The 17183-nt window shown below is 48.4% G+C and overlaps 1 protein-coding gene across 1 annotated transcript in view; it reads left to right on the top strand.

Moving 5' to 3' along the window:
* The window catches only part of LOC310875288 (low-density lipoprotein receptor-related protein 1-like), a 285578-nt gene that overhangs the window by 6208 nt on the left and 262187 nt on the right, over nucleotides 1–17183 (top strand). Inside the window, 3 exon segments of the mRNA XM_083788472.1 lie at nucleotides 10268–10490; nucleotides 14498–14687; nucleotides 15886–16011. Of these exon segments, the coding sequence (XP_083644598.1) occupies nucleotides 10268–10490; nucleotides 14498–14687; nucleotides 15886–16011 (539 nt within the window).

Genomic DNA, 17183 nt, shown 5'->3' with positions numbered 1-17183 from the left:
TGACATCACCCCCCTGTACGGGTAGGTTTATATATATAACACCATGACATCACCCCCCTGTACGGGTAGGTTTATATATATAACACCATGACATCACCCCCCTGTACGGGTAGGTTTATATATAACACCATGACATCACCCCCCTGCACGGGTAGGTTTATATATAACACCATGACATCACCCCCCTGTACGGGTAGGTTTATATATAACACCATGACATCACCCCCCTGTACGGGTAGGTTTATATATAACACCATGACATCACCCCCATGTACGGGTAGGTTTATATATAACACCATGACATCACCCCCCTGCACGGGTAGGTTTATATATAACACCATGACATCACCTCCCTGTACGGGTAGGTTTATATATAACACCATGACATCACCCCCCTGTACGGGTAGGTTTATATATATATAACACCATGACATCACCCCCCTGTACGGGTAGGTTTATATATATATAACACCATGACATCACCCCCCTGTACGGGTAGGTTTATATGTATATAACACCATGACATCACCCCCCTGTACGGGTAGGTTTATATATATATAACACCATGACATCACCCCCCTCCACGGGTAGGTTTATATATAACACCATGACATCACCCCCCTGTACGGGTAGGTTTATATATAACACCATGACATCACCCCCCTGTACGGGTAGGTTTATATATAACACCATGACATCACCCCCCTGCACGGGTAGGTTTATATATAACACCATGACATCACCCCCCTGTACGGGTAGGTTTATATATAACACCATGACATCACCCCCCTGCACGGGTAGGTTTATATATAACACCATGACATCACCCCCCTGTACGGGTAGGTTTATATATAACACCATGACATCACCCCCCTGCACGGGTAGGTTTATATATAACACCATGACATCACCCCCCTGTACGGGTAGGTTTATATATAACACCATGACATCACCCCCCTCCACGGGTAGGTTTATATATAACACCATGACATCACCCCCCTGTACGGGTAGGTTTATATATATAACACCATGACATCACCCCCCTGCACGGGTAGGTTTATATATAACACCATGACATCACCCCCCTGTACGGGTAGGTTTATATATAACACCATGACATCACCCCCCTCCACGGGTAGGTTTATATATAACACCATGACATCACCCCCCTGTACGGGTAGGTTTATATATAACACCATGACATCACCCCCCTGTACGGGTAGGTTTATATATAACACCATGACATCACCCCCCTGCACGGGTAGGTTTATATATATATATATAACACCATGACATCACCCCCCTGTACGGGTAGGTTTATATATAACACCATGACATCACCCCCCTGTACGGGTAGGTTTATATATAACACCATGACATCACCCCCCTGTACGGGTAGGTTTATATATAACACCATGACATCACCCCCCCTGTACGGGTAGGTTTATATATAACACCATGACATCACCCCCCTGTACGGGTAGGTTTATATATAACACCATGACATCACCCCCCTGTACGGGTAGGTTTATATATAACACCATGACATCACCCCCCTGTACGGGTAGGTTTATATATATAACACCATGACATCACCCCCCTGTACGGGTAGGTTTATATATATAACACCATGACATCACCCCCCTGCACGGGTAGGTTTATATATAACACCATGACATCACCCCCCTGTACGGGTAGGTTTATATATAACACCATGACATCACCCCCCTGTACGGGTAGGTTTATATATAACACCATGACATCACCCCCCTGTACGGGTAGGTTTATATATATAACACCATGACATCACCCACCTGTACGGGTAGGTTTATATATATATAACACCATGACATCACCCCCCTGCACGGGTAGGTTTATATATAACACTATGACATCACCCCCCTGTACGGGTAGGTTTATATATATAACACCATGACATCACCCCCCTGTACGGGTAGGTTTATATATAACACCATGACATCACCCCCCTGTACGGGTATGTTTATATATAACACCATGACATCACCCCCCTGTACGGGTAGGTTTATATATAACACCATGACATCACCCCCCTGTACGGGTAGGTTTATATATAACACCATGACATCACCCCCCTGTACGGGTAGGTTTATATATAACACCATGACATCACCCCCCTGTACGGGTAGGTTTATATATAACACCATGACATCACCCCCCTGTACGGGTAGGTTTATATATAACACCATGACATCACCCCCCTGTACGGGTAGGTTTATATATAACACCATGACATCACCTCCCTGTACGGGTAGGTTTATATATATAACACCATGACATCACCCCCCTGTACGGGTAGGTTTATATATAACACCATGACATCACCCCCCTGTACGGGTAGGTTTATATATAACACCATGACATCACCCCCCTGTACGGGTAGGTTTATATATAACACCATGACATCACCCCCCTGTACGGGTAGGTTTATATATAACACCATGACATCACCCCCCTGTACGGGTAGGTTTATATATAACACCATGACATCACCCCCCTGTACGGGTAGGTTTATATATAACACCATGACATCACCTCCCTGTACGGGTAGGTTTATATATATAACACCATGACATCACCCCCCTGTACGGGTAGGTTTATATATAACACCATGACATCACCCCCCTGTATGGGTAGGTTTATATATAACACCATGACATCACCCCCCTTCACGGGTAGGTTTATATATAACACCATGACATCACCCCCCTGTACGGGTAGGTTTACATGACAGGCAGTTGTTGGTACCTGCAGGGCATTTCTGCCTGACGCACCTCCGACGGTGCCTAAGCGCCAGCTGTAGGGTTTCAGATGAGAGCCATCCTGGCCTTGCCCCTTGCTCACAGGTAGTGACCCTAGACTCTGCATGGCAGGGACGCCCTCCTCCCTGAGCCAGGCTTTCACCTGACCGCATACCTGATGGTTTGGAAGCGTAGGTTGCTGTTGGAACCTCACGGGCCGCTTCCGTCAGGCCCACTTCAGCCAGTGCCTAAGTACCAGCTGCAGGGTCATCAGCTGGGAGCCATCCTTCACTGATGTTTCGCCCCATTAAACACCAGAACATCTCAGGATGGTGGGGCAGCGGTCAGGGACGTCTCCCCGCCGCTCCCTGCAGCTGGATTACGATAATCAGGTTTTTCACTGTGTGGCATCTCGTTTCCCCCAACTCCTGTCCTTTCTTCTCAGCCAGAGCCAGAAACTTCCCTTTTCCGCTTCCTCCGAGAGATCCTTTAGGACCTTCTTGGCCTTTGCTGCCGTGAAGCCGATATCCCTCAAGAAGCGGTTTGTTGAGAGGCCGGCATAGCCGCGGCATCCGACTTCCACTGGATAGGTTGTTGCTCTCCAGCCTTTCTCTTGGCATTCTGCCACTAGATCTGCATACCGGGCCTTTTTCCTCTCGTACGCTTCCTGAATGTTCTGCTCCCAAGGGACTGTCAACTCGACTAACAGGACTCGCTTCTCGGTTGATGACCACAGGACGATGTCGGGTCTCAGTGTGGTGATGGTGATGTCAAAGGGGAAGCGTAGCTGTTTGTCAAGGTCTGCTCTCATTGACCAGTCTTTGCCTGGAGTCAGGACCGCTGTTCTGCCTGCTTTAGGGCAGTTTCTCTTGGGTTGTCCCTCTGTTACGAACTGAACCAGTTGCCTCTGTTGGGATGTTGACTTCTCATTGGCCAGGACTCTCATGTTCTCTGTGTGTTCCGCCAGCTTCCTTAATACCTGGTCATGACGCCACCTGTAACGACCCTGGGCCAAGGCTGTCTGGCAGCCACACAGGATATGGCGGAGGCTTCCCTTGCCTGTTTCACAGAGGCCACAGTTGTCCTCAGAGCCGTACCACCGTGCCAGGTTTGTTGGAGTAGGAAGGGTGTCATACGTGGCTCTGATCAGAAAACTTAGTCTTGCCTGAGGCATCCTCCACAGGTCACACCATTTTACTGACCGTGGTAGGAATCCCTCCCACTTTGTCCACTGGCCTTGCTGACATTGGCCAATGGACTTGGCAAAGAACCTGTCTTCCTCCATCCTTGTCACCTCTGTGACCACCAGATTTTTCCTTTCTTTCAAGGATGCTTTTGACCACAGCTTCTGTGACTCTCCCCAGCCAAGGCCGCGCCTTCCCTGCTGTGTTCTTCCGACAAGCTCTTGGTGTTTCAATCTGGAGATTGCATCGTCCACACACTCCTCTGCCTTCCATGCTCTGCCTGTCCGGATCTTAGCACCAGCATTTCTGACCAGGTGGTCACTAGACTGTCTGAGTTCCAGCACTAGCCTGGACTTCTCCAGCCTGTAACCCGTTGTGATGTTCTTCAGTGGTAGCTGTAGTGCATTTGTTCCAAACAGTGCAGCATCAGAGAGGCATCTTGGGAGTCCAAGCCACTTTCGGATGTAGTTGTTGGCCTTGGCATCCAGCTTTGTGACTGTTGTTGTTGTTATCTCGCACATCTTTAGTGGCCACATCACACGCTGGTAGAGTGTGTGTTGATAGCACCAGACTTTGAACTTGCCAGGAAGGTAGCTCTGGTCGATCCTTTTCAAACCCTCTTTCAGTTGGTCTGTGACTGCAGCTGCCATGTGCTTGTCTGTGAGATCAGCTGTGTATTCTCTGCCCAAGCTTCTGAGTGGTTGTTCTGCAAGCACAGGAATTCTCTCTCCTGCCACTTGAAAAGAGACTGAGTCCATTTGCCTACCCTTGCGGATTGAGAGGCTGCGAGACTTACTGGATTTTATCCTCATCCTGGCCCAGGACAGCAACTCTTCAAACCTCTTGAGGAGCCGTGCTGTACATGCAGCTGTTTGCAGTAGGCTTGTGACATCATCCATGAAGCAGCGAAGTGGTGGCAATCGTAGGCCTGCACTATTGCGCACTCCTCTGACCATTGTCCTCGCTCCAATCAGGATGACCTCAAAAGAGGCTGTGAAGAGGATGGGTGAGATTGCGCACCCCATAGCTATTCCCCTTCCCAGTTGCTGCCAGTCAGTCGTATAGTTCTGCAGCGAATGGCAAATCTTCACATCTGCATAGTAGCTCTCTATGATGTTCTTGACCCATACCGGCACATGGAAAAAGTCAAGGGCAAAACTAATCAGCTGATGTGGGACAGACCCATATGCGTTCTCCAGGTCCAACCAAACCAAATGGAGGTCCTTCTTTTCTCTCTTGGCAAACTGGATCTGATCCCAGATTATCGTTGCGTGTTCTGAACACCCTGAGAACCCTGGGACTCCAGCTTTTTGACAGCTTGTGTCAATGTAGTTGTTTTGTAGTAGGAACTTGGTCAATCTTTTGGCAATGACAGAGAAGAAGATCTTTCCTTCTACGTTGAGGAGAGCAATGCTTCGGAATTGGCCAATGGTGGACGAATCCTGTTCTTTTGGAATCAGGATGGCCACAGCTCTACGCCACTCAACCGGGACCCTCCGTTGTTTCCAAATCAGCCTCATCAGTTTCCATAGCTCTTCCAGGACTTGAGGGCATCTTTTGTAGATCTTGTATGGAATTCCATTCGGCCCGGGGGCGGAGCTTGACCTTGCTCTTCTTACTACATCACTCACTTCGCTCAGCTTGGGTGGTACAAGCTCAAACTCCGTGGTTGGAGCAGTTGGTTGGGGAACATGGCCAGGGGACCCAAGAGGGAGATGCCCTCCTGCATCTGACATCTGCCTCTTTAGGTGCTCCTCGAGATCTTCCTTTGCCATGACCAAGCTGCCACTCTTTTTCTCCTCCAGCAGGCTTCTGGACATTTTGAAGGGGTCCTTTAGGAACCTTGAGCGCTGACTCTCTTTCCTCTTCCTCCTCTTTCGAATACGTTCAGCCCTCCTAAGTGATGTTAGACGGCTCTTCACTTCATCCCATAAAGCTTGCAGGGCTTTCTTCTCATGTGTCTCCGCCTTTCTCCAAGCCTTGCGTAGTGCTCTTCGTTCTTTCACGAGCTGCAGGATTTCCTTTTCTCTTCTACTCTTGGCTTTGGGCATGTGTTCCTTTTTCTTCTCCTTCTGGCCAAACCTGCCAAGGCATTCATCGTAGATTATCTCACTGAAGATATTCACTTTGTTTTCCCCATTGCCTTTGAGGGAGTTCTTGAGAGTGAGTGCCAGGTCATCGTCCAACTTACTCCAGATGTCAGAGTCTTTTGCCTTTGGCCACATGATGTTATTTTTCCTGCCTGGCTCTTTCTCCTTTCTTCTGTCCTCTGTTGTTGGGATCCTTTCTTCAGCTTGAGGGTTCACCAGGGAGTTGGTGTCAGGGGGTTCTGGTGGATTTTGACTATCTGCAAAAGTGGGCTCATTAGCGCTGTGGTGCTCAACCTGGCTCTGTTCCCTTCTTGTCTCATCTGCCTGGGCAGTGCAAGGTTGCATTTGGTCATCCCTAAGACACTTTTTGATCCTTTGGTGTGCTCTCAATCCCCTGAAGGTTGTTACCTTCGTCCATCCACATGTGCATGTCCTGAGAATCTTTTCCTTTGTCGTATCCGTTCCGTTCGTTGCCGTTGTGTCTGTCCTTACTGGTCCTTCTTCCATCCCACCTCTCGGAGGACCACTGGGTTGTCTTTTCTTTCGTTTACTCGTAGTTTGCTTGGGTTGGCCCAAATTGGCCTGTGGGAAGGGTAACTAGCCCGCCCACCCCAGGTGCAGTCTTCCCCGCTGCCAGTCAGACTTTCCTGACAGTCCTCCAGTCTTCCCTGGACTCCAACTGAACTATTCTCAGTAGTCACTGGTTTCCCAGAAAGCAAATTTACATGACAGGCAGTTGTTGGTACCTGCAGGGCATTTCTGCCTGACGCACCTCCGACGGTGCCTAAGCGCCAGCTGTAGGGTTTCAGATGAGAGCCATCCTGGCCTTGCCCCTTGCTCACAGGTAGTGACCCTAGACTCTGCATGGCAGGGACGCCCTCCTCCCTGAGCCAGGCTTTCACCTGACCGCATACCTGATGGTTTGGAAGCGTAGGTTGCTGTTGGAACCTCACGGGCCGCTTCCGTCAGGCCCACTTCAGCCAGTGCCTAAGTACCAGCTGCAGGGTCATCAGCTGGGAGCCATCCTTCACTGATGTTTCGCCCCATTAAACACCAGAACATCTCAGGATGGTGGGGCAGCGGTCAGGGACGTCTCCCCGCCGCTCCCTGCAGCTGGATTACGATAATCAGGTTTTTCACTGTGTGGCATCTCGTTTCCCCCAACTCCTGTCCTTTCTTCTCAGCCAGAGCCAGAAACTTCCCTTTTCCGCTTCCTCCGAGAGATCCTTTAGGACCTTCTTGGCCTTTGCTGCCGTGAAGCCGATATCCCTCAAGAAGCGGTTTGTTGAGAGGCCGGCATAGCCGCGGCATCCGACTTCCACTGGATAGGTTGTTGCTCTCCAGCCTTTCTCTTGGCATTCTGCCACTAGATCTGCATACCGGGCCTTTTTCCTCTCGTACGCTTCCTGAATGTTCTGCTCCCAAGGGACTGTCAACTCGACTAACAGGACTCGCTTCTCGGTTGATGACCACAGGACGATGTCGGGTCTCAGTGTGGTGATGGTGATGTCAAAGGGGAAGCGTAGCTGTTTGTCAAGGTCTGCTCTCATTGACCAGTCATGTTATATATAACACCATGACATCACCCCCCTGTACGGGTAGGTTTATATATAACACCATGACATCACCCCCCTGTACGGGTAGGTTTATATATAACACCATGACATCACCTCCCTGTACGGGTAGGTTTATATATATAACACCATGACATCACCCCCCTGTACGGGTAGGTTTATATATAACACCATGACATCACCCCCCTGTACGGGTAGGTTTATATATAACACCATGACATCACCCCCCTGTACGGGTAGGTTTATATATAACACCATGACATCACCCCCCCTGTACGGGTAGGTTTATATATATAACACCATGACATCACCCCCCTGTACGGGTAGGTTTATATATAACACCATGACATCACCCCCCTGTATGGGTAGGTTTATATATAACACCATGACATCACCCCCCTTCACGGGTAGGTTTATATATAACACCATGACATCACCCCCCTGCACGGGTAGGTTTATATATAACACCATGACATCACCCCCCTGTACGGGTAGGTTTATATATAACACCATGACATCACCCCCCTGCACGGGTAGGTTTATATATAACACCATGACATCACCCCCCTGTACGGGTAGGTTTATATATAACACCATGACATCACCCCCCTGTACGGGTAGGTTTATATATAACACCATGACATCACCCCCCTGCACGGGTAGGTTTATATATAACACCATGACATCACCCCCCTGTACGGGTAGGTTTATATATAACACCATGACATCACCCCCCCTGTACGGGTAGGTTTATATATAACACCATGACATCACCCCCCTGCACGGGTAGGTTTATATATAACACCATGACATCACCCCCCTGTACGGGTAGGTTTATATATAACACCATGACATCACCCCCCCTGTACGGGTAGGTTTATATATAACACCATGACATCACCCCCCTGTACGGGTAGGTTTATATATAACACCATGACATCACCCCCCTGTACGGGTAGGTTTATATATAACACCATGACATCACCCCCCTGTACGGGTAGGTTTATATATAACACCATGACATCACCCCCCTGTACGGGTAGGTTTATATATAACACCATGACATCACCCCCCTGTACGGGTAGGTTTATATATAACACCATGACATCACCCCCCTGTACGGGTAGGTTTATATATAACACCATGACATCACCCCCCTGTACGGGTAGGTTTATATATAACACCATGACATCACCCCCCTGTACGGGTAGGTTTATATATAACACCATGACATCACCCCCCTGTACGGGTAGGTTTATATATAACACCATGACATCACCCCCCTGTACGGGTAGGTTTATATATAACACCATGACATCACCCCCCTGCACGGGTAGGTTTATATATAACACCATGACATCACCCCCCTGTACGGGTAGGTTTATATATAACACCATGACATCACCCCCCTGCACGGGTAGGTTTATATATAACACCATGACATCACCCCCCTGTACGGGTAGGTTTATATATATAACACCATGACATCACCCCCCTGTACGGGTAGGTTTATATATAACACCATGACATCACCCCCCTGTACAGGTAGGTTTATATATAACACCATGACATCACCCCCCTGTACGGGTAGGTTTATATATAACACCATGACATCACCCCCCTGTACGGGTAGGTTTATATATGTGACCAGTGCCAGTGATTTGAACCACAACTCGGCAATAGTATAACTTCACTATAGAACAAAATAGATTCTTTCTTTTTTTTGGTGGTTTTCGTTTTTAGCCACTTTAACACAGTTGGAATGTTAAAGAATGTTTTTATTCCATCAGAAAGTCGTTTTAGTGTCATTAAGTCGTTTTAATTACGTTGCAAAAATGTCTCTATAATGAAAGACTAGTTGCCGTATTTTGGGGGTGTGAACATCCCTGCACGTATTTGCATAGAGTCGTTTCGATTGGCCGTAGCTATCTTTGTTCTCCAGTTACAGTAGCCGTGTGTTTCTGTGACAATAGTAAATAGCCTACAACATCAGCATTATTGTTAACTTGATGCTGTTTGGATATTGTAATAAAAGTATAAATTAACTGATTTACCCTTCGTCGTCCACTGAAGAAAAGTTGCTGCCAGTTTTATGTTTGTTTGAGGTCTCCACACCACACGCGTTCTGACCAGATTGTCTTAGTTGTAAATCCATTCTTCTGCCCTTTATTTCAGTGCACACATGTGCATGTTTAGCACTGTGTTTTAATCTCTGTAACTTTATTACCGTTGGATGCTGCTGCCTGCTGATCAATACATGAATGAATAACATCGCGCGTGATCGCGCGTCGCGGTGAAATCCTTTTATATAATTTGATCAATCCATGACATCCATGCGTGATCGCGCGTCGTGGTGAAATCCGTCGTTTATATAATTTGATCAATCCATGACATTGTTGTTAGAAGAACAGCTCAAATATTGAATGTGAAGACATAGTGTAGTACAAATCCTGTTGTGATCTTCTTAAAAAAGGATCATAACACACGTCTAAGGTATTTTTTCCCCTGACTTTCTGTTGGTAAGGTTTTAACTCTTTCACATCAGTGCACGGCTGATTCAAGCCATGCCTTTAGGGGTAAAAAGGTACCTTTGTACATATTAATAATGTAATATATTAATTTATATCAATGGCCATCAGGTGGATGTACTGGAGCGACTGGGAGGAGGACCCCAAGGCCAGCAAGCGGGGGAAGATCGAGCGGGCCTGGATGGACGGCTCCAACCGCAACGTGTTCCTGAGCAGTAAGACGGTGCTGTGGCCCAACGGCCTCAGCCTGGACATCCCCCAGCAGATCCTCTACTGGGTGGACGCCTACTACGACCGCATCGAAATGGTGCACCTCAACACCTCCGAACGCAAGGTCAGCACAGCAGAGTTTTATTTTATTTTATTTTATTTTATTTTTATTTTTTTATTATTATTATTATTATTATTATTATTATTATTATTATTATTATTATTATTATTATTATTTTATTATTAGTATTATTATTAGTATTATTATTATTCTATTATTATTATTATTATTATTATTATTATTATTATTATTATTATTATTATTATTATTATTATTATTATTTATTTATTTTTTAATTCTGTACTGGCCATATATGGTGCATGTCTTGAGTGTACAGGGTTTGATGAGGTCAGATCAACATATGGGATGTAAGAACAGCTGGTCAGCTCCATATATGGAGATCTAAAGGGGTTTGAGGCCGGCTCCATAATATGCAGATCTAGGTGATAGTATATATTTTCGGCAAAATGTTCCCTACCAGCACAAAGACTGAAAGACTTGGCGGGCCACCCTGCAGTACCTCTCAGGACCCCCTAGGGGTCCCGGACCCCCTGTTGAAGACCCCCGGCGGCAATTTATCCTACTTAACCCATTCTGACCTGAGATCAGATTCTAAAAGTGTCTTCTACATCCTGACAGTTTTCTGAAAAAGCCATGTTTCTATGTCAGTCGTTCTTCGATTAAAAAAAAATAGCAGACCGACAAGCTCGGTAGAGCTTGTAGATCTTTTCAATGGCTATATTATAACATAATGCACCACCAACACCAAAAGGGGTTCCCGCGTAAAATGGGTTAAAATCTGAACAATGGTCCAAACGGAACAACAATGGACTTCTAAGTAAACGTTCCTTTCTATTGTCGTAATAATGTCTGCACTCTGCAGCTCTCTCTCTCTCTCTCTCTCTCTCTCTCTCTCTCTCTCTCTCTCTCTCTCTCTCTCTCTCTCTCTCTCTCTCTGTCTCTCTCTCTCTCTCTCTCTCTCTCTCTCTCTCTCTCTCTCTCTCTCTCTCTCTCTCTCTCTCTCTCTCTCTCTCTCTCTCTCTCTCTCCTCTCCCTCTCTCTCTCTCTCTCTCTGCACACTTACCTCCCACTTTGAGGTAAGTGGCGTTTAGCGTCCAGGGAGTTGTTAGTTCTGATGTGGTTCTGGTCCATCCTGTCCTGTGTTTAATAACTACAGGGACCGGTAGAACATTCTGACCACTCTCTGTTTGCTTCAAGGCAAGACAGCGTTCTGTTTGCCCTGGAGGTGACCTTTCTGTTTGCCCTGGAGGTGACCGTTCTGTTTGCCCTGGAGGTGACCGTTCTGTTGGCCCTGGAGGTGACCGTTCTGTTGGCCCTGGAGGTGACCGTTCTGTTGGCCCTGGAGGTGACCGTTCTGTTGTGTTCTGTTGGCCCTGGAGGTGACCGTTCTGTTTGCCCTGGAGGTGACCGTTCTGTTTGCCCTGGAGGTGACCGTTCTGTTGGCCCTGGAGGTGACCGTTCTGTTGGCCCTGGAGGTGACCGTTCTGTTTGCCCTGGAGGACCTTTGCCCTGGAGGTGACCGTTCTGTTGGCCCTGGAGGTGACCGTTCTGTTGGCCCTGGAGGTGACCGTTCTGTTGGCCCTGGGGGTGACCGTTCTGTTGGCCCTGGGGGTGACCGTTCTGTTGGCCCTGGAGGTGACCGTTCTGTTTGCCCTGGAGGTGACCGTTCTGTTGGCCCTGGAGGTGACCGTTCTGTTTGCCCTGGAGGTGACCGTTCTGTTGGCCCTGGGGGTGACCGTTCTGTTGGCCCTGGAGGTGACCGTTCTGTTGGCCCTGGGGGTGACCGTTCTGTTGGCCCTGGGGGTGACCGTTCTGTTGGCCCTGGAGGTGACCGTTCTGTTGGCCCTGGAGGTGACCGTTCTGTTGGCCCTGGAGGTGACCGTTCTGTTTGCCCTGGAGGTGACCGTTCTGTTTGCCCTGGAGGTGACCGTTCTGTTGGCCCTGGAGGTGACCGTTCTGTTGGCCCTGGAGGTGACCGTTCTGTTGGCCCTGGAGGTGACCGTTCTGTTTGCCCTGGAGGTGACCGTTCTGTTGGCCCTGGAGGTGACCGTTCTGTTGGCCCTGGAGGTGACCGTTCTGTTGGCCCTGGAGGTGACCGTTCTGTTGCTTAACCTGTTCTGAACGGGAACCCCCTTTTGGTGTTCTAAGCATTATGTTATATTTTATAGCTATTCAAAAATAGCAGATCTACAAGCTCGTAGAAGAACTTAGAACACCACATTTTCAGACGGGGGGCCGGCGGCCAAATACAGATAATCCTGGGGGTCCTTGACATGAGAAAGGTTGAGCACCAACTGACACAGAACCAACTGACACAGAACCAACTGACACAGAACCAACTGACACATAACCAACTGACACAGAACCAACTGACACAGAGCCAACTGACCAACTGACACAGAGACACTGACATAATAACCACTGACACAGAACCAACTGACACAGAACCAACTGACACAGAACCAACCGACACAGAACCAACTGACACAGAACCAACTGACACAGAACCAACTGACACAGAACCAACTGACACAGAACCAACTGACACAGAACCAACTGACACAGAGACACTGACATAATAACCACTGACACAGAACCAACTGACACAGAACCAACTGACACAGAACCAACTGACACAGAACCAACCGACACAGAACCAACTGACACAGAACCAACTGACACAGAACCAACTGACACAGAACCAACTGACACAGAACCAACTGACACAGAACCAACCGACACAGAACCAACTGACACAGAACCAACTGACACAGAGACACTGACATAATAACCACTGACACAGAACCAACTGACACAGAACCAACTGACACAGAACCAACTGACACAGAACCAACCGACACAGAACCAACTGACACAGAACCAACTGACACAGAACCAACTGACACAGAACCAACTGACACAGAACCAACTGACACAGAACCAACTGACACAGAACCAACTGACACAGAACCAACCGACACAGAAACATTTCAGGGTTTAGAAGACACTTCTTTTAGAATCGGGCCTCAGGTCTTAATGGGTTAAAGGCAAGGCGACGTTTATTTGTACAGGAGGTTCGGGAACGTCTAGCGTTGCAGAACTTTCACACCTATTATGTCACCCTTCTGTCCTCGCGTCCCGCCCGCCCGCCCGCTGACCGGCGCCAGATTTAGTCCCAGATATATATATGAGTGTTGTTTGTTCTGGTTCCAGACCAGACCGTGTATGAGTGTTGTCTGTCTTGTTCTGGTTCCAGACGGTGTACGAGTGTTGTCTGTCTTGGTTCCAGACGGTGTACGAGTGTTGTCTGTCTTGGTTCCAGACGGTGTACGAGTGTTGTCTGTTCTGGTTCCAGACGGTGTACGAGTGTTGTCTGTTCTGGTTCCAGACGGTGTACGAGTGTTGTCTGTCTTGGTTCCAGACGGTGTACGAGTGTTGTCTGTCTTGGTTCCAGACGGTGTACGAGTGTTGTCTGTTCTGGTTCCAGACCGTGTACGAGTGTTGTCTGTTCTGGTTCCAGACGGTGTACGAGTGTTGTCTGTCTTGGTTCCAGACGGTGTATGAGTGTTGTCTGTCTTGGTTCCAGACGGTGTACGAGTGTTGTCTGTTCTGGTTCCAGACCGTGTACGAGTGTTGTCTGTCTTGGTTCCAGACGGTGTACGAGTGTTGTCTGTTCTGGTTCCAGACGGTGTACGAGTGTTGTCTGTTCTGGTTCCAGACGGTGTACGAGTGTTGTCTGTTCTGGTTCCAGACGGTGTACGAGTGTTGTCTGTTCTGGTTCCAGACGGTGTACGAGTGTTGTCTTTCTTGGTTCCAGACGGTGTACGAGTGTTGTCTGTTCTGGTTCCAGACGGTGTACGAGTGTTGTCTGTCTTGGTTCCAGACCGTGTACGAGTGTTGTCTGTTCTGGTTCCAGACGGTGTACGAGTGTTGTCTGTTCTGGTTCCAGACCGTGTACGAGTGTTGTCTGTTCTGGTTCCAGACCGTGTACGAGTGTTGTTTGTTCTGGTTCCAGACCGTGTACGAGTGTTTGTTTATCTTGGTTCCAGACGGTGTACGAGGGCCAGGAGCTGAGCCACGCCTTCGGCCTCTGTCACTACAAGAACTTCCTGTTCTGGAACGAGTACCGCAGCGGCAGCATCTACAAGCTGGACACGTCCACGGGCGCGGCCACGCTGCTGCGCAACGAGAGGCCGCCCATCTTCGAGATACGCATGTACGACGCCCAGCAGCAGCAAGGTGAGTTAACGAGATACACATGTACGACGCCCAGCAGCAGCAAGGTGAGTTAACGAGATACACATGTACGACGCCCAGCAGCAGCAAGGTGAGTTAACGAGATACACATGTACGACGCCCAGCAGCAGCAAGGTAACCAGCGTCCATCGTTTCGTCCCTAATTTGACTCTGACTTCACTCGTCTCGAGTCCACATTTTCATTGACTCTGCCTCGACTCGGTCTCCTCCTTCATTGACTCTGTCTCGACTCGGTCTCGGACCATTCAGGGACTCTGGACTGCTCCCCCACCGAGTGCAGTCCACTCACTACAACCCGATGAAATAACGGAGAGGAGACTATAGACAATAGATGATGATTTATGTACAAAATACTTTCTTTATTGATAATTCTGACAACGTTTTGATCTGTTTGATCTTCATCGGGTCATGAGTCCATTCACATTAAACATGATCAGAGAGCTGTCCGGCTAGACATCTAGACAGCTGTCAGCGGAGTGCAGCTGGCCTGATGTCACAGGGTTTTCTGTACATCAAATGAGAATAAAATAATCTGGTCTCGACTCGGTCTTGCCTCGCGTCCATCTCGGTCTGGACTCGGATCCCCCCCCCCCCCCCCCCCCCCCTCGCCTCGGACTTGGTCTTGACTTGGACTGGCTTTAGGTGGACTCGACCACATCACCAGAGGACCTGTACTCGGGTTTTGAATAATACACAAGTTGTAAGGTAGTATCGGCGCCGGGAGCGGGTCGGTGCCGCGCACGGTTTCCTCCTCCGCACATCGGCGTGTGAATGTGAGCTACATTGTAACGTAGAACGCTTTGGAGAAAAGTGCTCTATAAACGCTGTCCATTATTATACCACCCATTACTTTAAATGCTGTCATTAATTTAAAACCCATTTTGACCTGAGATCAGATTCTACATCCTGACAGTTTTCTGAAAAAGCTATGTTTCTATGTCAGTCGTTCTTCGATTAAAAAAAAAATAGCAGACCTACAAGCTCGTACAAGCTATGAGCTTGTAGATCTGCTATTTTTCAATAGCTAAAGCATAACATAATGCTCCTCCACCCCCTCCCCCTCCCCCTCCTCCTCCTCCTCCTCCTCCTCTTCCTCCTCCTCCTCCTCCCCCTCCTCCTCCTCCTCCTCCTCCCCCCCCTCCCCCTCCCCCTCCTCCTCCTCCTCCTCCTCCTCCTTTAGGCTCCAACGCGTGTCGCGTCTACAACGGCGGCTGCAGCAGCCTCTGTCTGGCCACGCCCGGAGGACGCTCGTGTGCGTGTGCAGAGGACCAGATCCTGGAGCCCGCCGACAACACCAGCTGCAAAGGTACATGAGAGACCCCCACACCGCTATTACACCGCTAACACACACAACACCAGCTGCAAAGGTACGAGAGAGACCCCCACAACGGACCCCATTTGTATGCAAATATGTGCGTACATACAGGGTCAATTTGAACCCTGATGCCTGTCAGTCACAATGTGGGACAGACAGGGTCTCAATGTGAACACTGATGCCTGTCAGTCACAATGTGGGACAGACAGGGTCTCAATGTGAACACTGACGCCTGTCAGTCACAATGTGGGACAGACAGGGTCTCAGTGTGAACACTGATGCCTGTCAGTCACAATGTGGGACAGACAGGGTCTCAGTTTGTGGGACCCCTGAAACGTCCTGGACATGAGGGACAGACTGCCCCACACAAAGAGGGATGGGTGTGTGGTCACCCTGACTGTTGTATTGTCTTGGGCGTGTCGCTTATAGCTCTAGAGAACGGACCACCCTGGTTCTGTGGTTGTTGGCGGTGAAGGAGTGACTCATTCACGGGTTTATTTCTCACCTCATGTCTGTGTTTTGTTTCTCTCTGAGGCTTCCTTCCTTCCGTTAGCCCAACGGTCCTCACGGTGACACGTAGATCCTAATTATAACACGCAGACATTAAATCACGCAGACATTAAGTCGATTACTTCAAGGGTGCGTTCGGAAATGCGCTCCGGGAATGTGGTCAGTTTGTTTAGTGTGGTGGGCGGTGACGTCACAGAGTGCGTTCAGTGTGCCTTAGTTATACGAACGACCACAGCTGTGACGCATTCGCACCGGACGACCCCAGCTTCAGGGTAGCGTCGCTCAGTGGACGACCCCAGCCTCAGGTTAGGGATGTGACTCATGCATCCATTCATACGTATGTGTGTCTCTGTATAATTATTATTATTATTATTATTATTATTATTATTATTATTATTATTATTATTATTATTATTATTATTATTATTATTATTATTCTCACCTGGATGGATTTATTTGTCTCTGTCAGCCAAACCGTCCTACATCCCTCCTCCCTCCCCCTCCTCCTCCTCCTTCATTTCTGTCTGTTATGCATTCACATTTTATGATTTGTATCTGTGCTGTGCTGTGCTGTGCTGTACTGTACTGTACTGTACTGTACTGTACTGTACTGTACTGTACTGTACTGTACTGTACTGTACTGTACTGTACTG

Source organism: Protomyctophum parallelum (assembly GCF_964188405.1).
Source record: "Protomyctophum parallelum genome assembly, chromosome: 18".
Lineage (NCBI taxonomy): Eukaryota > Metazoa > Chordata > Actinopteri > Myctophiformes > Myctophidae > Protomyctophum > Protomyctophum parallelum.
Note: the sequence above shows the minus strand (reverse complement) of the source record. Positions and strands in the feature narration are given on the sequence as shown.